We start from the raw sequence: 27,663 nt of genomic DNA on the forward strand, positions 1-27,663 counted from the left end.
TACTCACAAATCAATCAATGTGACACATCACATCAATAAGAGAAAAGATAAGTATCATATGTTCATTTCAATTGATGCAGAAAAAGCATTTGACAAAGTACAACATCCATTCATGATAAAAAACCCCTCAACAAAGTAGATCTAGAGGGACCATTCCCCAGTTTAATAAAAGCCATATATGAAAAACCCACAGCAAACATCATACTCTAGTGAAAAACTGAGAGGTTTCTCCCTAAGATCAGGGACAAGATAAAGATGTCCACTCTTACCACTTTTATTCAACATATCACTGGAAATCCAACTATAGCAATCGGAGAAGAAAAAGAAATAAAAGGCATGTGAATTGGTAAGAAAGAAGTAAAACTTTCACTGTTTGCAGATAACATTATACTATATATAGAAAATCCTAAAGACTCTACCAAAAAACTACTAGAACTGATATATGAGTTCAGTAAGGTTGCAGGATATAAGATTAATATACAGACATACTTTGCATTTCTATACATTAATCATGAACTAGCAAAAAAAAAAGTAAGAAAACAATCCCATTTACAATTACACCAAAAATAATAAAATATTCAGGAATAAATTTAACCAAGCAGGTAAAAGATGTGTATTCTGGAAACTATAAAGCATTAATGAAAGAAATTGAAGATGACAAACAGAAAGACATTCCATGCTCATGGATTGGAAGAACAAATATTGTTAAAATGTCAATACTATAAGCAATCTACACATTTAATGCAATACCTATTAAAATACCAATAGCATTTTCCACAGAACTAGAAGAAACAATCTTAAAATTTGTGTGGAACCACAAAAGAGCCCCCAATAGTCAAAGCAATCTTGAAAAAGAATAAAACTGGAGGTAGCACAATCTCAGACTTCAAGATATACTTCAAAGCTGTAGTAACCAAAATAGTATGATACTGACACAAAAATAGACATAGATCAATGGAAGAGAATAGAAAGCCCAGAAATAAACCCACAAGTATATGGTCAATTAACCTTTGGCAAAGGAGTCAAAAATATGCAATAAGAAAAAGTCTCTTCAACAAATGATGTTGGGAAAACTGGACAGCTACATGCAAAAGAATGAAACTGTACCACTTTTTTATACCATACACAAAAATAAACTCAAATGGATTAAAGATCTAAACGTGACACCAGGGACGCCTGGGTGGCTCAGCGGTTTAGCACCTGCCTTCAGCCCAGGGCGTGATTCTGGAGTCCTGGGACAGAGTTCCACATCAGGCTCCCTGAGTAGAGTCTGCTCCTTTCTCTGCCTATGTTTCTGCCTCTCTCTCTCTCTCTCTGTGTGTGTGTCTCTCATGAATAAATAAATAAAATATTTAAAAAAATAAACATGAGACCTGAAACCATAAAAATCCTAGAACAGAGCACAGGCAGTGATTTCCCTGATATCAGCCTTAGCAACATTATTCTAGATATGTCTCCCAAGGCAAGAGAAACAAAAGCAAAAATAAACTATTGAAACTACATTAAAATAAAAAGCTCCTGAAGAGCAAAAGAAACAATCAAGACTAAAAAACAACCTACAAAATAGAAGAATATTTGCAAATGACATATTCAATAAAGGATTCATGTCCAAAATATAAATAATATATACACCTCAACACCAAAAAGCACCAAATAATCCAATTAAAAATGGAAAGAAGACATGAACAGAGATTTCTTCAAAGAAGACATACAGATGGCCAACAGACATACAAGAAGATAGCCAACAGACACACAAAAAGGTGCTCAGCAACACTCATTATCAGAGAAGTACAAATCAGAGCCATAATGAGATATCACCTCACACCTGTCAGAATGGCTAAAATAAAAACACAAGAAAGAACAAGCATTGAGGAGGATACGGATAAAAAAGAACCATTGTGCACTGTTAGTGGGAATGCAAACTGGTGCAGCCACTGTGGAAGACAGTATGGAGGTTTGACAAAAAATTAAAAATTGAATTACCACATGAATCAGTAATTCCACTACCGGGTATTTACCCAAGAATACGAAAACACTAATTTGTAAAGATATATGCACCCATATGTTTACTGAGGACTTATTTACAAGAGTCAAACTATGGAAACAGCCCAACTGTCCATTGGTAGATGAATGGATAAAGAAGAGGTGGTATATATGATATATATATATACTGGAATATTAGCCATGAAAAAGAAGAAAATCTTGCCATTTGCAACAAGATGGACCTAGAGTATACTATGCTAAGTAAAATAAGTCAGTCAGATAAAGACAAATACTGTATGATTTCACTCATGTGTAGAATTTGAGCAACAAACCAAGCAAAGAAAAAAAGGAGACAAACAAAAACAGACTCTTATTACAGAGAACAAACAAGTGGTTACCAGAGGGGAGGTGGGTGAGGGGGTAGTTGAAAGAGGTGATGGGGATTGAAGAGTATATTTCTCATGATGAGCATTGAGCAATGTATAGTATTGTTGAATCACTGTATTCTATACCTGAAACTAATATAACACTATGTATTAATTACACTGGAATTAACATTTTAAAAATTTTGTTTAAAAAGAAAAGACTATTTGTTAGACTATTAAGAATGATCTCATGGAATAGAGCTCAGCTCCCTCACTCACCTCTATATAGTTGTACATGGATAGGTCTGAGATGGCATGGTCATCTGGAATTCTCAATCTTGAATATTCCGGAAGACACATACCTAGGAGCCAAGTGAAATAATACATCATTTCCAATACAATCTATGAAAATGTGCCAGGCTCTACACAGATCAAATTAAATGGTATATAATCTACCACTGTTCTAATCTTTTAAAACTTTGGGTAACCATGTAAAATGAACAATGATCTATGAATACTGAACAATAACACACAGGCATTTCCTATTGTGATTAAATAAAACTTATGATAAAGTTAATATAATATATACTTACTGGTTATCAAATCATTGTTTTCTTTATTTCACAAATGGAAAACAGCTCCTTAGAAATGACTGTCAGTGAGCCCCCCAGTCCTGTTTAGAACCTGCTCTTCTCCTTTCTGTCATTTGTTGCCACCCCATGCACATTTGTTTCACTGCACACAAGACACCTTATCAACTAACCATCAGCTCCATCATTATTCTGTGATCTTCCAGAGGCAAGCCTCACGTTTTAATCATGTCCAAAATCTTAACCAGGTAAATGGTAAATACTGAATAAATACTTGATAAATAAACGACTAACATTATAATATAACCCTCATATGGCCAATCAACACTGGTTATTAAGGATGCTATTTAAAAGTCAGAGAACCTGGCTGCCAGTCCCTGCTTCAACACTTGTAGCTATATGACTTTGGGTGAGTTACTTTAAGTCTCTAAGCTTAAATTTGCTCAGTTGTAAAATAGGGACAAGAACAGTGCTTATTCCCCATGCTTTCCATGAAGACCAAATGCAAAAATAGGTTAAAAAATATAGCAAGTGGGACACCTGGGTGGCTCAGCGGTTGAGCATCTGCCTTTGGCCCAGGGCGTGATCCAGGAGTCCTGAGATCGAGTCCCACATCGGGCTTCCTGCATGGAACCTGCTTCTCCCTCTGCCTTTGTCTCTTCCTCCCTCTCTATCTGTGTCACTCATGAATAAATAAATAAAATCTTTAAAAAATATATAGCAAGATACCCAACACATATGAAATGTTCAGTAATGCTAGTTATGAGTATCATTGTCATAATCAGTTTTGTTATCTTTGTTCTGTAGTAGCCGAGACCAGTGTTGATAGTATGTTCTGATATTCTGATATATGAACCCTCCATTCCCTCCATCATCCCTATCATTTGCAGATTAATCCCACAGGGGCTGAGAAGGGAGAACAAATGCCTCTGGAGCAAAATGACTGGAAAAGGAAGCCAGAAAACCAGAACTTTTCCCTGGACCCTCTAGTCTCTGATCCAGACTTGAGTGTCCATGACTTCCTGTAACACCATCACAAACATTTACTGTGAACTTCACTTTGTGCCAGACTTTTTAAAAATAAGCTTTACTTAGCATAATACCCTCTAGTTCCATCCACATCTTTGCAAATGGTAAAATGGAGCATATCTTGGGCAAATATTGGTCTTGGGAACTCTTTTCTTTGTGGGGATCACTACACCTCCAGTTCAAACTTTAAAAGAAACTACATTTCCCTCTCTGAGTGCTCCTTGTCTGACATGGGTAACAATGGCATAGGCTGCTAACAGAAAACTTTATAATCCTGAATGTGAAATATGCATCATAGGCTTGTGATCATCCAGGGTCAGAATTAGGTCCCAATTAATCAACAGGACTGGTCTATGCCCATTTGAAAAATTTTACTTACTAAAGTCATTATTGAATTTATCCATTAACTCATCAAATACCAAGCAATCTTCGAAGCCCTAAAATAAGAAAAAATGGGGAAAAATAAACTGGAAATAATTAAAGCTTTTGAGTAATTCTGAACAGACTTTCCATTGGTAAGTATAATTCATAGGATGTTTGCCTTCAACCAGCACACAACAGCTGCTTAGTCACATTTGGCATTAAATTATGATTACAAAAGACCATCAATTGCATACTTTATGGTTTGTTCTTGTCTAGTCATATTGATTATAATGACTTGGAATTTGATAAAAATTTTAAATTGCTCTTATAATTTTGATGGATTCCATTGCTTCTTTAAGAAGCAAGAATAATTATATTAGTCTACTATGGGTATTTGAATCATATTTAAACTATTCAATCTTTAAGGTTCACATTTAGAGCAATTAATGAAAGGATAGAACTCTTATATTAATTTAGTTCCTTTAAGCCAAGATTAAAGCAAGTTTTCAACATCAGGAAGTCCACAAAATTAACCCTAAAAATGTTCTTTGCTGAATGTAGTGGGGAAGAAGAAAATCAAAAGCTAGATTTCCTGCTTTCTAGGAATTCGAACTATAGTTTTAGAGGCAATATAAAAATATGTAAAAGTTAATATTTTCACATCAATTATAGAGATTACATCTAAAGCATGTAAATATACTTGTCAGCTATATAAACTGTTAATGCTATAGGAAGTTAGAGATTCAAAATACCATATAGGCTGTGATAATAACACTTATAAATTATTTATTTAATTAATTCGTTTATTCCCAAAGAACTTCTATGCTATAGTCGCTATTGAAAACCCCTTTTACAGACATAAAGTAGGGATAAGTTAAGTTAGTTGCATAAGAACATATTCTAATAAATTCTGGAGCCAGGATTTGAACTGGGCCTTATAACTGCCAGGTCCCTTATTCACTATGCTAAAATGGGTGTGTTCTTATGTTTTCATAAAACAAAGTGTTTACCACTACTTTCTGGAAAATATAAGTGATTAGGGTTATAGCCTATTTATACTTGGAAGATATCTCCATCACCAAAATAATAGAATACTGTGATTATAAAGCTATTCATCAAACATACACAGAATAATTATATTTAGAATTCCTTGAAATTACTATTTCATATTTGAGCACTATTTCTTTTCAGAAATATTTTTGTCTAGCCAGAACAATTAAAACTTCCATGAAAGCAGTAATTTTCAATGTGAAATCTATTTCATTTTCTTATTCAACTCTGTCAGTTGCGTTTTCCTTTCCTTCGGAAAGAAAAAGTGGAGAAAAAAACAGTTTGAGCTCTTTTTCTTTTTTGAGCCTAACATTTATATATTTATGCATAATCTCTAGAAAAAAATTCAAATTAAGTCTTGAATTCTTGACAGTAAAATTCCCAAATTTCAAGCTATCAATACATTTTCTAACTGCACAGAAAACCATCTTGCTTTATGCTTTATGCTTTTTCCTACTTGAAATTACTGAATCAAGCAACCCAAGATTTGACCTTAGTTAGTGATCAATCTAACTGCTGGTAGGATTGTGGAATTGATTGTTTTCTAAGAGATTATGCGGGGATAGTTTTAGATATGACTGTTATTTAAGATTTTTTGGTTGAGGCAGACTTACTTGGGGAGAAAGGACTTACTGCATTCATTCCTTGCCCAAAAAAGGGCACTATGGCATGAGCTGCGTCCCCCATCAGCACACAATGTGATTTAAAGTGAAAAGAAGAGCACTTCACAGATATCATGGACTGGGCCGGCAACAGAAAGAAATCTCGTGTCAGGGCTTGCCTTCAGAGGGGAACAATTAGAATGCAACCATGTTAAATTGGGTGTTAAATCCTGCATAATTCTTTCAGCTGTACTGACTTCATTACCGTTGGATTTTACTGAGAGACACACAAAAATGCCAGAAAAAAAAAAAAAAACAGGAAAAAAAGAAACTGAAGCCTCTTCTAGTTCCTGAAATTCCATTGTTCTAATTACCTATACTGTTTGCAACCATGTTAACCACAACCAACCAGGACAAATTTGACTGCATTTTGAGAACTCGGAATACATTTGTGTGTGTGAGAGATGAAATTTTATTATCATGCGTAAGGGTCATGCAATTTTCAACTATTCTGGTGTGTTTTAGGTTTTAATGGAAAAATCGAGATGTTGTGCATCTGACTAAACCACACAAACCAAAATTAAAATGAACACGAATTTATATATATTTGGAAGCGGACAATTGATATTCAGCTCATGCTCGCCAGGCATCTACAGAAGTTTTTGGCAGCTGTAAGTAAAGAAACAGTATATACCCTCAAGAATTTTAAGTCTGGTTGGAGAGGCAAGAAATAACCATGAACCATAAGGGGTACATTGTGGTGTGCAGAGATTTCTCATCAACATCAGAGAAGGAGAGATCAGGGCACACTGAATTTGCAGGTAAAAATGAAAATCAATAATTTTAAAGAGACTTGCTGTGAGCAGAGGCACTTAGTGAGATCAAATGATAAGCCCCTAGGGAAGGTGGGATTGACAGGAGCCAGAGGGGCCAGAGGGGCTGCAGTTCATAAACCAGACAGCTAACAAGCCAGGGCGGCTCTGTAAGTGCCAGACCCTGTGCTGAATGAATTATAAGCATGAACTCCTGCAGTCCTCATCAACTTTTGGGAGCAGATATTGCCATCTACTGTTATGTTACAGTGAGGAGGGCCTTGAGAACTAGGAAAGTGAACCCAGCTAGTCAGTGAGGAGCCAGACGTGGCATCTGCTGGGCCTTGGAACTGTGTGTCCACCAGCATCAGGAAGCACAGCCCTGCTCTGCAGCTCACCAACGTCCAGTGGCCTGAGTAAGCCTACTCAGGAGGCAGAAGGGTGGGAGGACACAGGTGACTTGTTTTTCCTGGAGAAACTGACCATGGCATGGGGTTTTCAGAATCCCTGCTCACAACACAACATCCGCTTAGACTTTTGCTCTAATGCTGGCTTCCTGTCCAGGATCAGTTACATTTAATCAAAACTAAAGTAAGGTGCATGATCTTTATTTGAATTTTGAATGACTCAAACCAGTAAAGCAAAAGGCACACTTGCACATCTTGAAACTTACTCTCCAATTAGAGGGATGGAATCTGGAAAGTACTTCTTGAAGAAATTCAGCACATCACTGCTGGTTAGAAGTTTTTCAAAGTCTTCAAAGGGCATGAACAAAGTACACGTGAAAGATTTGTTCTGCGAGAAGAGGAGGAAGAGTGTGAGAGAATCTAGTCTCAGGTTCTAGCTGTAGCTGAGGGGCACCTGGCACCAATGTACAGACCATCAGGAAAGACACACTGGCTTTCTCCTCTCACTTCTAAGGAAAAACCCCACCAAGCCCCAGAAGCTGCCCAGATTCCTGCTTACTAGAGTTCTACCAAGCAAACATTTCATCAAGCAAACACTATACTCTTTGGGTTACTAACTGGCTGGTTGGATTGAATTTCTCCTTGCTTTTTCTGTCTCTTGTTCCTTTTCAGAAAACACTAAGAGGCATTGGATCCTAGCATTGCTACCAAGGGACAGAAGAAGATCAACTAGAGAAATACATAGTTAGATTTATAGAACAAAAGAAGTTTCTAGGATCTAATGGAAGAACAGCCAAGCCTCTTTTTTGACAATCTATATTCCACTGTCCCAGACACCTCAAAGACTAGAAGGACTTCCTTGTGTAGAGCCGGAATCTCTCTGGCTTTATTTGAAGGCCATTTCTTCCTACTCTGTTTTGGGGGAGATGACAGGCACTACCACATACAACGTGCCATTTATCATTTATATATGTTCAATCTCCTTTCCACTATAAATAATCAGGATTCTTCCAGGTTTTTCCTTAGGAATCCCATAGTTTCAATGATATAATCAGTAAATAAACTAAACAATGAGGTTAGGTACACATATGCTAAGTATTAAGGTAATTGGGCATACATAAAAAATACAAAAGTAATGAAAAACTTTAATTATAGATGCAAAACTACATTTATAAATTTTAGATTACCGTGTTAGGCAGCGCAATCATCATAAAGGTATTTCTAGGCCAAATATGCAGATAATTAGGTTCCATGGCATACTGTAGGGGGAAAAAGTATATTTGTGTTGGATTGGTACATTAATGCAGCCTATCTATAAAGCTGACTCTGCTGGTATTGTAATTGTTTCCATAGCAATTCAAATAGCATCATGCACATGGTGATATGCGCACCTACTGTTATTTTTTTTTAAGATTTTATTTATTTATTCATGAGAGACAGAGAGAGAGAGGCAGAGACACAGGCAGAGGGAGAAGCAGCCTCCCTGCAGGGAGCCTGACATGGGACTCCATCCCTGGTCTCCAGGATCACACCCTGGGCTGAAGGTGGCGCTAAATCGCTGAGCCTCCCAGGCTGTCCACACTTACTGTTATTTAAAGTAGGTGCTTTCTGTCCTGTCTTTAGAAACTCCTATTACTTAGGTGGGTTCGAAATACCAGATAAAATTCAAGATTTGAACAAGCTATGAAGTGTTCTCTCTCTCTCTCTCTCCTTCTCTCTTTATGTCCATGCACGTAATCAGACACCCCTCACATACATACATATATACATACATGTATATACATACACACTATATACACACACATATAAACTATATATATGTATATATGTGTGTGTGTGTGATATTTTTAAACTTTATTTTTCACATTACTTGGGGACTTATTTGTATGAATAGAAAGGTCCTAAAGTTTAAATTTCATGGGCAAATATAATTTTACAAACAAGCATCTTATCACTTGCTTCCTACAACATAAATAATAGAAAGAAGTCTACTCTTTTTAGTGACCTCATGACAACCCAATAGCAGCCTGAGTGAGTATTGATTGCTTGGGCAGATCAACTAAAGCCAAAGACCCAACTGATCCTAATCCTGGAGATTCCCAGGGGTATCATGCACATATAATCAGTTTTTAACCATTTCAAGTATGCATTACTTTTTACAAAGATTCTGGAGCACCTACCATGTGCGTTTGTTACATGGTAAGAAGAACACAGAAAGCACAGCATAGGCTTCTAGCCAGCATTTTCACATTCTGTTAGAGTTCTCTGTGTCTTCCTTCCTGCCTTTTGTTCTCAGAGCCTCAAAGAAAGCTCAGTGTGCAGACACAGGAATGAGTCAGTGCATAACTCTCTGGCCTCAAAAAGGTTACAGTGCAGTTGAATAGGCAGACGTTGAAGTAGAAGTATAGGAAATAAAAGTTGGGCAGGTAAGAAATTTGTGGGGCTGGAGTGGTCAGGACTACAAAGGGATTCATAGATTAGATAAGAAGTGAAGGACTTCTGGGTGAGGGTGAACTTGCCAAGCAAAGCAGAGGCAGTGTTTTAGGTAAGGAGTTTAGAAAGTATGAGCAAGGAGACCAGCCTTGATGAGGCAAGTGGTCCTTGCTTTTCCCTCTTGCTATCTTTGGACCACTTCTATGACCTTTTAGAACTTTAAAAGATAAGAGTGAAGCTGAAACTGATTTAGTTTCAGTTTTATTGAATTAGTGAAGGTTCAAACGGCTGATAAAAAGTTTGGGAGACAATACATACCCCACCTCCTATCCTCACCATTGACATAAATAGTGGTATATATGTTGTTTTGATGTAGCAGCTATGATGCCAAGAATGTTTTGGTGTTCATTCATATTTCACGACTCTAGAAAATAATCCCTTAAAATTTCAGCTTATTACCAGGTCATGCTCTTAATAGATATCTTTATTCAAGAGCAGTCCCAAGGTCAGGCTCCAATAATCCCCATTGGGCCTTTACCTCAAGTCTCTCCAAATGTGAAATGTGAACAAAATAGGTGCTTGCTATGCAAAAGCAGGTTTGAGATGAGCTTCCCATCTAATCCTTGAAAGCAATCCCCCAATATTCAACCATGGTCTCCCTCAACCAATCTTTCTCCCCCACTCCAACCCCCGGAGATGGAATGAAGAATCCATTGTATTAAAGAAGGGGGAGGCAGAAAGACAGAGACAGATGGAAGGAAGGAAGGAAGGAAGGAAGGAAGGAAGGAAGGAAGGAAGGAAGAAGGAAGAAGGAAGAAGGAAGGAGAGAGAGAGGGAGGGAAGGGAGTTTTCCTAGGATTATTTTGCGGCCATGTTAAAATACTCCTAGGTCTGGATCCCACTGGTAGTCAAAAGAGTGTTTCTTTAAGGGTAGATAGTTTTTGTAAACCACTAATCATCTGTATTAAGTATGAACACCTAGAACAAATATATGACTATCTTAGATCTACATTAGGAGGCATGATTGCACTCACGTCTGGGGCAATTTTTCAACAGAATCCTATTATCCCACAACCCAGAATGATCAGATCCTGGGCAATGAGAACAAGGCTCACTTGAAAACATAAAATTAGTACTTCAGAATTACCAAATAATTTTGTGACCAGGAGGAAGAAATAGACAATGATTTAATGTTAAAATATGGATTTGACTGGTTGATACAGTTTGGTATATACCTGTTATGTAACAAGTGTTAATTAGCTATTTTATAGATGTCTGAATTTCAAATAGGAAAGATTGCATCTTACCTTAAAAATAGACGTTTTATATGCAAATCAAATTTTAACTAACACTATTTATCTTTGCCTATAAGCCACGATCCTTATTGCTTCCTTTTTTAAAAAAAAAGATTATTTATTTATTTATTCACGAGAGACACACAGAGAGAGGCAGAGACATAGGCAGAGGAAGAAACAGGCTCCACACAGGTAGTCCAATGCAGGATCTGATCCTGGGACTCTGGGATCATGCCCTGAGCCAAAGGCAGACACCTAATGGCGGAGCCACCCAGGCATCCCTTCTTATTGCTTCTGTTGGTATTTTAATTTCCCTTAGTAAGTTCCTATATTTATTTGCTTCTGACAACATAAAACATACCTATGATGTTTGCCTCCGACCACATAGGGTTGAACTTGAGAATCAGGAAATGAGAAAAATGCAATGGACATCTCTTTGCAACAGCTTGCTTTTCACTTTATTTAATAACTGTTATTTGATATAATCATTAGTATAAGAGCTCTGTACACAGAAGGATTCCCGACCCATTTTTTTCTCCCAGGAAAAAAATAGAAAAAATTACATGACTATTCAGACTAATTCCCTGTGCATTTCGAGTAGGGTAGCTGTGATGCCTCTTCTTCCCTGCCCACTGAAAAAAAGCGTATCTTGATGGCAAAGGAGAGAAGTGATATTATTAAAGGGATATTTCCACACCCAACTTATTATGTCTTACAGAGGACTATGACAGACCTCAGAATTCATCCAGACATGTTGCCAAGAATGAGTGCACTAGAATATACGTCTTCGCTAGTCCAAGGGGTGGGAGGACTGTGGGAGGAGCCAAAGAAAGGAAAGGACTTACATCCCCATTCTTGGGTGGAATCGTGAGCTCCATGTACCCATGAGGAATATACTGCTGACTGTAATCAAAACGAGGTTTCTTCATGAGGTAAGTTCTGACAGTGGAATAGGCTCCATCACATCCTACAATGAGGTCATAAGTGATATCTACAGGAACTTCGTCAGATCTGAAAAATAAAATGTACTATAAAAAAACAGTCTCATGGTAAAAATGATGATGGATATAAAAAGTAGCCACTCAGAGGGCCACTCCTTACTTGTACATATCTGACTTTGAACTTGAAGTCAATAGCTATAGAATAAAGATGACAGCCGTCATCCTCATGACAGTATTGCTCACAAGAATAAGAATAACACCACCATACTGATTAATAAGGACATGCCAGGCTACGGAAGTGTGACTAAAGCTTGAGCTCTCTGCACAAAGGGAGGGAGTCTCAAGAAGAAAGCTGAGTGAGGGAAGGGATGGATCATAGCAGGGAAGTTCTCAGGACTTGCCAGGCGCAATATGCTTAGCTTGAGTGGAGAGCATCAGAAGATAAACTCAGGAAAGGAATACAGTGTGGGGATGGAAAGGAGGAAGGAGAAAAAGAGAATTTTAAATGTTAAGACAAAAGGTTTAAACACATTCTTCTGACAAAAGAGAGAAAATAACATTTTCCTTTGAGGGGATGATGTATGAAGAGTAGTAATTTAGGAACTGGCACTGGAAATATTGAACTGGAGGCAGAGTGAAGGAGGGAGGGGACAAGGAGAGGAAAAGGTGACCACAGCAGTCTGCATGTGTAGGTGTGAGAGCCCAGAAACGCAAGGCTCAGGAGAAAGACATAGGCTCTGAAGCCATCAGCTAGTAAGAAAGACTGGGCAGGGGTCATAGATTTGATGGGGGGAAACAGAGAAGAGGGCGCACCAAGAATGATTCTAATTATTTGGGTTAGCACTAGGGAAGTCAAGAGTGGACGTGTTTGGAGAGAAATAGATGGTGAAGTTTTAATATGTGTTTGAGATCATGGCAAGAGATACCTATGACGATGTCGAACAGGAAAATAGCATGGAGTAGGATCGAATGAGGATTGAGAGTGAAGAGACTGAAGATAGAGACACGGCCTCGAGAAGTTCATTTTAGCAAAGTGAATTTATAAGTGGTTGCTGAACGGACTGGGAATCCATGACACATCCCAAGAATGGGACACGGGGCTAGTAACTTTAGAAGAAACAGAGGCAGCCACGGAGAGTCAGTAGACAAATAGCTTCCAGAGAGAGGAGAGGAAACGCAGGGCAGTGGAGGTCATCTGTGTCAAGGGCAGAGAGCCTTTGAAGAGGGCGGTCACCAGTGTGGAGCATGGTAGGACCCTGAGCCAGCCTGAGTATCAAGAAGAATCACTGATGTTGGTATTGAGAAGGCATCCAAGGCTGTTTTTTTTTTTTAAAGATTTATTTTTATTTATTTATGATAGACATAGAGAGAGAGAGAGAGAGAGAGAGAGAGAGACAGGCAGAGGGAGAAGCAGGCTCCATGCCGGAAGCCTAACGCGGGACTCAATCCTGGGACTCCAGGATCGAGCCCTGGGCCAAAGGCAGGCCCGAAAACGCTGAGCCACCCAGGGATCCCCCAAGGCTGGTTTTTTATCTGCAATTCTTTGAGTCCCTTTTAGTAATCATTTAATGCTTTCAAATAAGCCAGAGAACAAAGTTTACAAATGCAGTTCCGCACTCCAACCCTTCACCTCTGCTGTCAACAGGCTGACTGGTAATTACCCAACCACTGTGATGACTCCTTCCTCAGGATTACATTTCAGCAGCCTGTGGCCAAAGTGCACCTTCACATTGGGATATTTCTCAACAGCTGAGGAGACAAAGAACAGCAAATAGAAATGGAATTCCAATTCTTGTTTCACTTATTCAAATTGAAATAGTAATCATTTTCTGAGAATAGTATGTTAGAGACATTTATTCTTAAGAATGTAAAAATGAATTAGTTAAAATGGTAATTTGACCACTATTTGGCAAATGTTCCAGGACAATTTGGTAGTAAAAGTGACGAATACAAATCAACTATCCTCATCCAAAAAAAAAAAAAAAAAAAATCCAATTAATTCCATTATGCAAACTCTTACGTTGCTGTGATGATTGTCACCCTGGAAGAGAAGCAGGCATCACATATTTTTAAAGTTGCCTCTAATTTAAGACTTTATGCTTAGAAATACTTAGCCAAACTCCCTTTTACATGCTATGCCTCATTCTTTATCTCTTTTTAGTAAGTCTCTAGACTTCTGAGTCACATCACAAATATAGATTTTTTTATACTAATTATTTTTGTAATCAAACACCAGAACACTTAGGGGACAAAGAAATGAGTAAGAAGATTTAAAACTTCTCCATAAACAGAATCACATTATTTTAGTGCTTTTTTATATTGCCTACTGGCAATCTATAGAAGGTAGTGAATTCATCATATTCTTTTAACAGTAAAAAATTATTTTTGTCCCCATTAATTCTCATGGATAGGATGCCTATAATTACAGGCTATTTATTGTTCTTAAGGCTACAAATCAGATTTATTTATGTGTAAGAAATCTTTTGGAAAATAACTTTGGAGAAATCAGCGTTTATGTGAACCACTAAGGATATCTTTTATAAACACAAAATGTGTTTGTGGAATCAATCTTTTAAAAAATTAAATTAAATTCATTTTTAATTTAAATGTATACTAATATATCCCAAAGAATTTTCCACAAACACCAGTCCTGGAATATGCCCCCTAACAAAAACCAGTTTGTAGTCAAAGCCATTTGTAAAATCCTGACACTCGGAACTTTCTGACTGTGCAGTCCTGGTCCTCAGCCATATGTGGCTAGTCTGAATGGAGATGTGTTGTGCACATTGGGTTTTGGTAACTCAGTACAAAAAAAAAAAATTCTCATGAATAACCATCTTCTATTGATTACACATTGAAATGATAATATTTTGGATATATTAGGTTCGAATATATTGTTAAGCTCAACTGTTTCTTTTCTGTTTTTAAAATGTGGTTAATATAAAATTTTAAATTACACACGTAGCTGGCATCTGTGGCCATGTATTAGACAGAGCTGCTCTAGAAATTCACCACACAGGCCAACAGCTATAAAGAGCCTGGGAAATACTGTAAGAAAACTTTAAAAACTTATTTCGTGCAGCATTTATCAAATTTACTTGCCCACATGTCCTTTTCCTGCTTGCTTTACTTAACAATTATTAACATCACCTCAAGTAGTGAACCATGAAACAATCCTACAGGAAGTACAGGGCAATGATTTTATCCCCATGTCTTTGGTGGGGGGAGGTGTTGTTCAACCAGGAGCAAGAAGAGTGGGCAGTTCACACATTTGTGTAAAGGAATGACAGCTGTGTGAAAGAATTCATATGCCAGACAGCGTTTAAGAGCGAAGAGAGTCCACGTCCACTCTATTCACATATTAATGGCATTTATGAAGTTGCACACCATGCAGCACATTTCTAAGGAAAAATAGGTCCAGGAGCTTCTGGTCTGTCCACCAAGATCAGCTCTTTCCAGATTGTAGTTCCCACTGTTAGCGGACGTTTCATGTGTAATATTGGAGGTACAGACTCTATGGGATAAGTGCATGGACTTTGGAGTAAGAGCTCAAGCTCCAGCCCAGAATCTAGCACTTATTAACAGTGTGGGGTGCTACTCCGGGGACCTCTGGAAGCCTCCTTCACCGTCTTTAAAACTGAGGGAAAAGGAGTTCTCAGCTCCAGGAGCTTTTGAGATGGTTATATACATTGATGCATGTATAACACTTAACATACTTCCTGGTGAATATTTGCTCTCATTTTTATCTTAATAGATTCAGAGGATGCTCTAAAGAAATCGTCTTAGGTCTGCTATATACTACTTTTTAAAAAGCTGTTTGGGGACTTCTTGAGATCAATGAGTATATCCAGCAACCTATACCCCCTCCCAACATCTACCCATCCAAAGTATAGTCTTGCGAATATAAGTAAAGAAGTAGAATTAAGAAAAATACTAAGCCATATTTCTGAAGTCCCTGCTGAATCAGCAGGAGTGAGCTTCACAGGCTCCTCCTGCCAGTTCAGTTAAATTCAATTCAACAGACACACTGCAAACTCATGCTGGGTAGGGGCTGTGGAGAAACACAAATAAACCATGTCGAAGCTCTGCTCTCTACAACTCAGAGGCTGCTGGATTGCACAGAGGAATTGATTTAAAAGTCAGTAGAGTGGGTGGCTCAGCAGTTTAGCGTCTGCCTTCGGCCCAGGGCCTAATCCTGGAGACCCGGGATCGAGTCCCACGTTGGGCTTCCTGCATGGAGCCTGCTTCTCTCTCTGCCTGTGTCTCTGCCTCTCTCTCTCTCTCTCTCTCTCTCTCTCTCTGCATGTGTGTGTGTGTGTCTCATGAATAAATAAAATCTTTAAAAAAAATAAAAGCAGAATTACTCAAGTGTCTTGCCCTATGGGGAATGGATCTGATTAGCACAAATGCTGATGAGAAGAAAAAGTGTTATAACCAAGGGCTACAGGGCAGGTACTTTGAGCTGATTATCCTAGCTACAGATTTAATTTGCAATCCAGTGGCTTTTCCATTGGATCTGTAACACATTGGGTCTGTAACACATTGAAGTCTTCAGGGCATATTTCACAACTTCCTCTTTTTCAACCTCTTATACCCTCTACCTGTTGGGTCTCCTACAAATACCCTGAGCTTCCACCCTCCCCTCCGACCCCCATGCTCTAGCTTTAGTCCAGGGCTTGGTTCACATGCAAGGGATTATTACAAATACTCTAAAGACCACATCCCTCCAACGTCTGCTTTTCATCTTTCTGTAGTGTGGAGCTAACTGTGTCACTTTGCAAGGTGTTCAAGAGTGTCTTATCCTCTAGTCCATGAGTTCTTTAGGGAGTGAGCACTCATTCATCCCAATGCTGAGAAGACAATGGGAATTTAATGTGTATTGAACAAATGATTTTTATTTCGATCAGTGATAATATGCAAAAGAGACACTGGAGCATGTATCACTACAACTTTTCAAGGACTTTGTATTGTACATAGACTTGCACTAATAATAACCCATGAATGATGAAAAGCAATAGTAAGCAGATCCCAGTAAATCATGTGACAAGGTTGGACTTTACTGAAATGACATTTGCTGGATAAGCTTTGGACTTACCAGTCAGCAGGTCCTTGTTAAGATTTTCTCTGCTTATAGAAAGAATATACTGCAAGAAAAATATAATAGATACTGTTTGCTTCTGGGCAATGGACAAACATACCTCACATTATTCACTCAGCAACAGGAAATAACTAGCAGGGGGTTGCAAGCTTAGTTTTGTAATCATCTAGCTAAGTAGCTTTTTAAAAAACAAAACAAAACACTATAACCAAATACACATAATAAAATGTTCAATATTAAACTTAGGTTTTTTTCAAGGTTTGATGCCACAAAAACCAAATCCTTGTCTTACAGCAAAAATGTTATTTTAAAAAAAAATGTTATTTTAGCTAAGATAGTTTTGTTTTAACAACATCTCATACTTTCATGTTAGGTCTCCAAATGAGCTGTTAATGACAGTATCACTAGAATAAATGTGCAATTTCCTAAAGAGAATACTTTGAAGGTATTCATTTCAATGTGAAAGCACTGTGTGTGGGGTTAATGGCGGTGGTGGTGAGGAAAGTATTAATAGAAGTGTAGGGACAGTCCTCACTGGGGCACATGTTCTTTTTTCTTTTTTTCTTTTTTCTTTTTTTTTATAGGACAATTCAGCAGGCTGACTGTTCCATGAGGCACAGTGGGCCCAATGCCTAGGGGGTCACATACTTTTTAGGGCCCATGAAAAGTTTCTACTTTTAGTTGATACTAAAATTAGAAGAAAAAAATAGATTCAGAGGATGCTGAGATTCATTATATTCGTATATATATATTTATATATAACAAATATATGAGAATGAATCTAGCCGGATTATTTAATCTTTATACCAATGCACTTATAGAGTCTAATTTCTAGTATTTATTGTTTCAGAGAGAGGGACCCACAAAGGCAAAAGTGCCTTTTCAGAGCCCCGGAAAGTCATAATGCAGCCTGCCATTCAAGGATATGAGTGTATTCCTTAAAAATTTAAGCATACATTTCCCAAACTTAGAAGCATCTCATCATTTAATGCAAATATGGTAATTTATAAATCTTCACCTCACCCAAAAGTAGACATTTATTATTAACAGCCAAATCTATAGTTGGTATAAAAATAACTTGGTCATGCAACAAAGACAATGAATGAGAAGAAGCTTCCTGTGTCTTTGCTATAAATTAAAATTAATAGGACTTCTTCATTCTCTGCATCTTTGTTCTCTTTTCCAGTCTTCTGTGTCATTAATCTCCTCGTTTCGATGGAAACCACACTTGTTATTCAAAGTATGTTAGGAAACATTTAAACTAGGAAGGCTCATTTATGTGGGGAAAATATTCTGTCCAGATCGGTTGCCAGGCTGGGTTGACACTTGCATCATTGGAAACCGATAACGCACACTGGTCCCGTGGAGGGAGTCCCTGTCCATTCTACCCAGAGTCCGTGGGCAGCATTGTGTCATAAGCAAAAGTTAGAGCCTCCCCCACCAAGTCTCACTTCTCCAATGCCTATTCTAAAAGGTTGATGTTATGAAGAAAAAATATGAATGAGAATAAACAAGTCTTCACAATACATATAAATCAAACCATCATGCTGTTCACCTTGAACTTACAATATGACGTATGCCAATTATTTCTCAGTAAAACTGGGGGGAAAGCCCTCATGTCTGGTGAAGGCTACAAAGAAATAATTCTCATATTCTAGCTCCAGATTTCCTATGTGGATAGCTTTATCAAACTTATTTAATTTATCATAACAAAATAGAAACATAAAGAACTCTGGTTGCCAGCTGGCAGCCACAAATTTCAAATGACAGTTCAAATGACCACAATTTAATCTATTTTATGAGTCATTATTCAACTGTCCTTACTCATCATATTGCATTTTTATAAAATTCTGTGTATTCTTCCTACACATGTAGTAGCATAATTATAAATGAATTGAACTTTATTAATCCAACACTGAAACTGGCTGCTGTTGCTGCTTAGGGATTCAATTATATTTGACAGACTAAATTGTTTCAAATGGACCTTCACAAAAGTCCTTAATAAAATTAAAGTTATTTTTAAAATGCAAACAAACAAAGAATAAACAAGTCAGGAAGTATAAAGTGGTCCTGATAACCAAAACATTAATGATAAAACCTAAAGGAAGTTGGATTATCTCCTCTGGAGATTTGTAAAACAGTAGTTGCAGTGCTTTTTCAAATATATTAGAAACATGTTTACACTCTATATCCCAAAAGCCTTCAAATGGGGATGTTTGCTAGTAAGGAGGTGCTATTTCTCTGAGGCATAGGACATTAGGGGCAAGAATTGGGGAACTAGGGAAGGTGGATGGGGGGATGGATGAAATAGGATGGATGAGTGGGATTAAGAGTATACTTGTGATGAGCACCTTATAATATACGGAATTGTTGAATCACTATATTGTACACCTAAATTTTTTTTTAAGATTTTATTTATTTACTCGTGAGAGACACAGAGAGAGAGTCAGAGACACAGGCTCCATGCAGGGAGCCTGACATGGGACTCGATCCCTGGACCCCATGATCACACCCCGGGCTGAAGGCAGCGCTAAACCACTGAGCCACCCGGGCTGCCCTACACCTGAAATTAATATAACGCTGTGTGGTAACTACATTGGAATGAAATAAAATAAAATAATATTTTTCTGCATCATTAAAAAAATTGGGAGAGCTCTGACCTGCTCTCTATATCAGGGAATATTTTGATAGTTCCCAGGGCAATTTGGGAGGGAGACAACAGGAACCAGCAAGACTGGAAGAGGCTGGACCCCGCCAGGGAGAAAAGGCAGAGAAAATGGCAGGTGGAGGAGAGAGGCTCAGAGAAGGAGGGAGGCCAGCAGAAGGTAGGCTGCCTGGGGCCATGGGGAGGGCTTTGCCCTTCACAGGCTGTGGAATTGAGTGACCCAAAACAATTTTATATAGCTCTTAAAGAAGGTCCTGTGTTTAACCCCATTATAAAAGTAACAGTGCAAACCAAATAGAGGTGGCTGCAAATTTAGCATTAACCAAGTTCTTAAGAATTGAGAATATGGGATCGGTGAGCCAGTGAGCATTTCCTCCCTCTTCTAATGTATTGAAGGCCCCACATGGGAACTCCCCCCAACACCTTCCCCTTCCTGGGCATCAGTGGGGATGAAGCTGCCCCCTTCCGCTTCCCCTGGTGCTGGGGGTGAAAAGGCTAGTTTCAGGCTCAAGCCCACATCACTCTGCTCATCTAACTTCCCTGATATTCTGAACCATGTCTTTTTTTTTTTTTTTTAAGATTTTATTCATTTATTCATGAGAGACACAGAGAGAAACAGAGAGAGGCAGAGACATAGGCAGAGGGAGAAGCAGGCTCCATGCAGGGAGCCCGATGTGGGACTTGATCCAGGTCTCCAGGACCAGGCCCTGGACTGAAGGAGGCATTAAACTGCTGAGCCACCCGGGCTGCCCTGAACCATGTTTTACTCCTTGGTTTACTCATACTTTATTGGCTCAATCTCTGGGGAGGAGATGATGTCAGAATTGGCCTACTTGGCTAATTCCCTGTGAATCCAAGACAAAGGTGGGATGATTACTACGGTCACTCGCAATTTAGCAAAATCAAGACTGCCCAACGCTCCTGGGCGCACCTCCTACACCAGGCTGCACTGGCCACTGTGCTTGAGGACACCCATCCTGAGTTCCCCTTGATGTTGACCTCACGTACCCATGCAGCCTCTTTCTTCATCTGTAAATCAAAGTGGTTGTATTAAGAGTCCAAGGTTGCTGATTACTGTAAGGTTCTGTTATGTAAAAGTGCATTACAAGTTTTCTTAGCCAATACACACTCAGTGTTTAAAAATTTACATTCTTTCAGAATTCTAGTCTCACCCAACTCCCTGCCATAGATGGATATGGATCCTCATTTAGTTGGGAAAATGATATTTTGGTGCCAATTTAATATTTAAATGAAATGTCTGTCTCAAACTTCACTTTCTCTGTGAGATCTTTTCTGAAAACTAAAGCTACCTCCTCTCTCTGAGCCACACAGCTGAGCGCTCTTTCACTCAGGAGAGTTCTTCCGAAAGAATTTGATTACCACGTGTCCTCACCAGGCTGCCAGCTCCTCTCCTGGTTCTCAGCAACTCACACTAGCACGGGGGTTGGCACACAGGAGGACAGTTACTGCTCATGGAAGGGATACAGTCAGGATGCACAGCTTACACTTGCCTTGCATGTGCAAATCTTGTGTTTCTTTCCTGCAGCACCAAGCCCAGTTTGGAGCTGATTAAATAGGACATATTAGTTATTCAATTAAATAGGACATATTAATCATGCAAAAATGTTTCTCTGACTATAGATGGTCGGTAGACTTTCTTCTGCTCCCTTCTCCTGCTGGGCTCATGCAGTGAGATTCTGTATCTATGTTTTTATAAGGCCAAAATAAGCGGGTTATTCTTTTAGAAAGTCACTAAATGGAAAATTTTGATCCTTCCCCACCCTTCTCCCATCCTCATAGACCCTTAGTTGTTGGGATGTTTTACTTTTCAGCAGCTTTTTAAATGAACTTTAATTGTAGTAAAACACACAAATATATATAGCCTTAACCATCTTAACCCTTTTTTAGCGTACAGGTCAGTGGCGTTAAGGACATTCACAGTGTCGTGCAACCATCAGTATCATCGAGCCCCAGAACTCTATAGCTTATAAACCTGAAACTCTATACCCATTAAACAATTGCTTCCCATTTCTCCCTCCCTCCAGGCCCTGGCAACCACCATCTACCCTCTGTTTCTATGAATTCAACTACTCTAGATACCTCACACAAGTCTTATATGGTACTTGTCCTATAATCGGCTTATTTCACTTAGTATAAAGCCTTCCAGTTTCAACCATGTTGTGGCAGGTATCAGGATTTCCTTTTTAAAAAATTTTTTTAAAGACTGAATAGTATTCCAGTGTACATTGTATAGAAAACTTCCCCTTCTCCTCCGGTGAGTGTCTTCCTTGCTCTCACATACTACTCTGACACCAGATGCATGTGTTGGGGCGGTGGGGCAGGGGTTGTGGGGAGCGTCCTCCACCAGGCCATTTCTCAGTGACTCAAGCTGGCTGACTTACAATTGAACAATTCTAACACTATGCGCTTGGAGTTAGCCTCAGATCCCAAAAGTTAAGATAGTCACAGTCCCATGAGACTGCACCCACCCCTCCACACACACACACTTCAAAGGCCAATGGCAATGCAGCTTGGACCTGGGCCCAATTGGCTATAAATCAAAAGTTCCCATGACCTTCTCTTTAGGTTCAATTGACTTGCTAGAGCAGCTACCAGAACTCAGGAAAACAGTTGGCTCACTGTTTATCAATTTATTATTAAAGGATATGATAAAGGGTACAGATGAACATCTAGTTGGAAAGATGTGTAGGGCAAGATATATGTTTGTCCTCTATTGGTGTACTACTCTTCTACCAGCATCTCTATGTGTTCATGGACCGGGAAGCTCTCTGAACTCCATGCTTTTGGGATTTTTATGGAGATTCCTTCCCACGGGCATGATGGTTCATTAACTCCATTTCCAGTCCCTCTCCTGTCTCTGGCAATGGGTGGGGCTGAAAATTCCAAGCTTCTAATTATGGCTTGGTCTTTCTGGCAACCAGCCCCCATCCAGGAGCCCACCAAGTTACCTGTTACCTCATTAGAACAAAAGAAACTCTTATCACCCAGGAAATTCCAAGGGATTTAGGAGCTCTGTGTTAGGAATCACAGTCAAAGAACAAATATTAGAACAAAAGATCTCCTACTGCTCTTATCATTTAGGAAATTACAGATTTCAGGAGTTCTGTGCCAGGAACTAGGGGCAGAAACCGATATATTTTTTTCTATTATCTTACATATTTATATACTACATTTTGTTTATCCATCCATCCATTGATGGACATTTGGGTCACTTTTGCTTTTTGACTACTGTGAATAATGCTGCTATGATCATGAATATTCAAATATTTCTTCAAGTCCTTGCTTTCAGTTTCCCTTTCCCCAGAAAGGGAACTGCTGGATTATATGGAGATTCTATTTTTAATTTTTGGAGGAATGACACACTGTTTTCCATAGCAGCTGCACCATTTTATATTCCTACCAACAGCACACAGGTGTTCCGATTTCTCTGCATCTTTCCCAACACTTATTATTTTCTGTTTTTCTCCCTGTTTTCTGATAGTAGCATCCTAATGAGTGTGAGGTTGTTTCAAGCACTTTTACCATCACAAGGTCTACACAGACCTTGTTCCCATGAGCACCTGTGTTTTATCTCTTGCTGCCCAAGGTGTGTGGTCCATGGACACCACCTGACTGTGTTTAGAATGTGTAATCTTGGCCTCCATCCTGGCCCTACAGAATTAGATTCTGCATTTTAACACAATCCCAGCAGAATCTGAGAATAGCTAATCCACCTGCAATGGGAGCTCGGTGGGAGCAGAGACTCAAAGAATATAAACCTCACTTGGGTTCTGCACTTAATAAAATGAAGCCTTGTTGGATAAAGCAAGTTGGGTTTTTCTTTGGTTGATAGATGTTTGGTACATCCATTCTCTCTCAAATAAACAAACTTAGAAGCTATAAATATTATTATTATTATTTTAAAGATTTTATTTATTTATTCATGAGACACACACACACACACACACACAGAGAGAGAGAGAGAGAGAGAGAGAGAGGCAGAGACACAAGCAGAGGGAGAAGCAGGCTCTATACAAGGAACCCAAAGTGGGACTTGATTCTGGGTCTCCAGGATCAGGCCCTGGGCTGAAGGTGGCGCTAAACCACTGACCCACCTGGGCTGCCCAGAAGTTATAAATCTTAGATAAAAATACATTCTTCCCCCCAACTCTGTTACAATGTAAAGACAAGAAAAACACAAGATAAGATAAAGGATTTTCTTTTGTAAACTACATCACCATCTGCCTTCTGTTGTTTTAGAAGTCATACCGCACTGAAAACATTTCTGGTTCATTCTATAAAGTCCTTTATAATTAAATTTGGGGCAAGAGAGTCAATTTGGGGAAAACCCTCTAGAGTTGCTCTTGCATTTTATGCTTGACAATAAATACATGATAATCCTCTCTATGTGATTGAAAGGAGATGGGAGAGAAAGGGTGTCCAGGCCACCATGAACAATGCATATAGGCAAAAAGAGCTTCAGAGGGATGAAAATTTAACTAACTCCTATTGAGTGTTTATTAGGGAAATTGGAACCTATCTTAAAGTCTCCTATCAATTAACATCTTAACTAGTATATGTTTCCAAATTGTAGACTGATCCAGGCAAGGCCAAAGATAGATCTAGAGAGGAAAGGAGGGGTCAATGTTAGACTCAACTGTAAGCAAACACTATCTTCAGGGTAAACCCACCTGTGACTTGGTCCCATAGGGAATTGCAGACTTTTTTCCTGAAAGAGAATGAATCATTCTTGCTCTCATGGGAATGCCTTGGGATACAATCTGAAATAAAATCAGAAATATCAAGTTCAATTACCATAACATGGCATCATCCAAATAAGATATATACCAGTTTTAAAAGGAGATTTTTCAAATATTTTCAAAAAATTAAAAATTAACGCAAAGGATGATGGAAGTATGATGGAAACAATGAAAATTATGTTCCCTCAAATTTTAGTTTTGGGGTTTTTTTTAACCTTTAGGTTTTGGAATTGACTTAGATTTTATCTCTAAGTCACATATTATCATTAAAGAAAATGGTTCAGTGTTGGAGAGTTTATAAGTGATTTTTTTTTCATGATCACAGAAGAGAGTAAAACATTAGGAAGAAAACTTAGGATGCCCAAACCTCCATGAAGAGTGTTTTCCTACACACACATCTAAGGAAAACTGTGGAACTAGAACTGGTACCTGTACTGACCCATATTATCACTTCAAAGACATGTTATCCACAAAAGTATTATCAGCAAAATATATTACATCTGTTCACACTTCCAAGCTACACGTGAGACAGTGAAAAGTTTGGCAACATTGAGACCACATCAGGAAAATCTACAGACCTACAGTACTTATCCAAACCCTGGGGGCACATTGGTTTCAGGGTTCAAAGTTTTCAAATTTTAGATAGGTAATGGAATGCATATCCAGATATCACAGAACACCCGTGGACTGTGGGGACACCACCCCATATCGGAGGATAATATATCTGTAGCAAAACATTTCACACTAAATGAGAATTTTTAAAAGGCCATAAGAAGCCTCACATCAAGTCAACTTTGCTGCTGAATGGGTAATGAAAAGCTTTCTGTTTCCAGAGTTTTTTGGAGTATAGAATTGTGGACAAGAGACTATGGACCTGTATGGTCAAAAGAATGGGATTTTCTGGCCTCTTCTCATTGGGATGCCTCCTCAGGTCGCACTTTCTGTAGGCTGAGACCTACCCTTTCACTGAGAACCCAGTGTCAGAAGAGATCATTAGGGGGGTTGTAGGATCCCCCTGCTCCGCATCATGCTCCAGGTCCCCCAGCTGCCTCAAGTGTCAAATGTTCATCGTCTTGCCAAATTTAGAAGTTTGAAAACCTTTGTAGGATGCATTTTCATGCAAAGTTTCTTGGCATCATATGGTGCTTTGAATTAGGCTGAAATCAAGAGCATGTAATTGTTGGAAAATTATAAGTATGATCTTTTATAAGGAAAATATGTTAATAAGGTACCTGATCTTCCAGGCCAATGGCATTCAAGGCTTGTCGTCCTCTATAAGAAAGGGCCAGATTAATGCTTCTTCCACGTGCAAATTTAGCCACTCGGATATCTAAGACATGGAAAGTAGACTCCGTATTACAAAAAGCTCCTCTATCTTAGGACAGGGTAAGCACACAGCATCTGAACAACTGGCGCAATCAGGACCAAGCTAAAAGACCCTGTTAAGTTCTTTAAAGCAAACACTAATCATAGATTTTGTATTAAAATAATTTAGATAGTTGAAGTTGTTAAAAAAATTTAAGTTACTCTTTCTAAAAAAAATTATTTTTAAAATTGTCAGAGAATCAATTTTCTCATAATTTTCAATATTTTCTTACCTTCCCTAGCTTCATATACATCAACTTGGAAATTCTTCTTTGCAAGGAAGCATGCATTTAATGATCCAACCTAGGAATCAAAGCAATTTTTTTCATATTTTTATCTGATTCCACAATTCTAGAGAATTTTTGGCAGTATACAACATTGAGTGTAATTGTACTTGTACTAGCCTTGACTGTCACATTGATTTACTTAATCACTAATAGAAAGCATCATTTGCAAAAATAATGGGATTAACTCAAGATTAAACTGTATGATTTTCAGAAGTAGCTTTGGTATTTTTCTTTTTAAGTTTTTTTATAGTGAGATATAACTTTCATACAGAAAGATAATAAAATGTGTACAGTTTACAGAATACTTAGAAAGCAAACATCCATATAACTACCACTCTGGTCAAAAACAGAATATCACTGCCAATCCTTCATAGTTCTCCCCATTTGTTCTCCAGTTATGATCCCCAATCTTTCACCCAGCAAATGTTATTCTGACTTTTGTAATAACCCATCCTTGCTTTTGAATCAGTAATTAGAATCACACTTGTATATATTCTCTTTTTTAACTCAACAAAATGCTTCTGAGATTCATATATGTGATTGTACATAAATCCCAGGTCATCCACTTTCTTTACTGTATGATTTCTTCATTGAGTGAAATCTCACAGATTATTTAGCTGTTCTACTGTTGAAGGACATTTGAGTTGTTTTGCTCTGAGAATATTTTTTCTCACTTTTATTGAAATATAATTGACATATAATATTGTATAAATTTAATGTATATAATATAATGGTTCGATAAATGTATACATTGTGAAATGATGGTCTGAGAGCATTATTAATGCTGCAGGTATGAGATAGATACCACCTCATACCAGTCAGAATAGATAAAACTAACATCTCAGGAAACAACAGATGTTGGCAAGGATGTGGAGAAAGGGGAACCCTCTTACACTGTCGGAAGGAATGCAAACTGGTGCAGCCACTTTGGAAAACAGTATGGAGGTCCTTCAAGAAGTTAAAAATAGAGCTATCCTATGAATCAGCAATTATACTACTTGGTATTTATCTAAAGGATATAAACATTAGTGATCTGAAGGGGCACCTGCACCCCAATGCTTATAGCAACAGTGTCCCCAATAGCCAAAATATGGAAAGAGCCCAGATGTCCATCAACAGATGAACATATATGTATACATGTATACCTATATACACATATATATATACAATGGAATATTACTCAGCCATCAAAAAGAATGAAATTTCACCATTTGCAATGACATGGATGGAACTAGAGGATATTATGCTAAGTGAAATAAGTCAGTCAGAGGAAGACTAGTATCATATGATTTCATTCATATGTGGAATTTGAGAAACAAAACAGATGAATATAGGGGAAGGGAGGGAAAAATAAAATAAGATGATATCAGAAAGGAAGTGAGACAAACCATAAGAGACTCTTAACTATAGGAAACAAACTGAGGGTTGCTGGAGGGGAGATGGGTGAGGGGATGGGAAACTGGGTGATGAGCATAAAGGCAGGCACTTGACGTCATGAGCACTTAGTGTTTATATGCAACTGATGAATCACTGAAGTCTACCTCTGAAACTAATACTACACTATATGTCAATTAACTGATTCTAAATTTAAAAAAATTTTAATGCTACAGGGGCACCT

The 27,663-nt window shown here is 38.3% G+C and overlaps 1 protein-coding gene across 1 annotated transcript in view; it reads right to left on the reverse strand.

Moving 5' to 3' along the window:
• KMO (kynurenine 3-monooxygenase) overlaps positions 1 to 27,663 on the reverse strand; it is a 52,984-nt gene that overhangs the window by 8,064 nt on the left and 17,257 nt on the right. Inside the window, 11 exon segments of the mRNA XM_026003381.2 lie at positions 2,628 to 2,710; positions 4,347 to 4,404; positions 6,014 to 6,161; positions 7,468 to 7,589; positions 8,389 to 8,460; positions 11,775 to 11,940; positions 13,532 to 13,619; positions 16,966 to 17,014; positions 24,325 to 24,414; positions 25,626 to 25,723; positions 25,992 to 26,061. Coding sequence (XP_025859166.1) covers positions 2,628 to 2,710; positions 4,347 to 4,404; positions 6,014 to 6,161; positions 7,468 to 7,589; positions 8,389 to 8,460; positions 11,775 to 11,940; positions 13,532 to 13,619; positions 16,966 to 17,014; positions 24,325 to 24,414; positions 25,626 to 25,723; positions 25,992 to 26,061 — 1,044 coding nt within the window.

This window comes from Vulpes vulpes, chromosome 13, assembly GCF_048418805.1.
Source record: "Vulpes vulpes isolate BD-2025 chromosome 13, VulVul3, whole genome shotgun sequence".
Classification (NCBI taxonomy): domain Eukaryota; kingdom Metazoa; phylum Chordata; class Mammalia; order Carnivora; family Canidae; genus Vulpes; species Vulpes vulpes.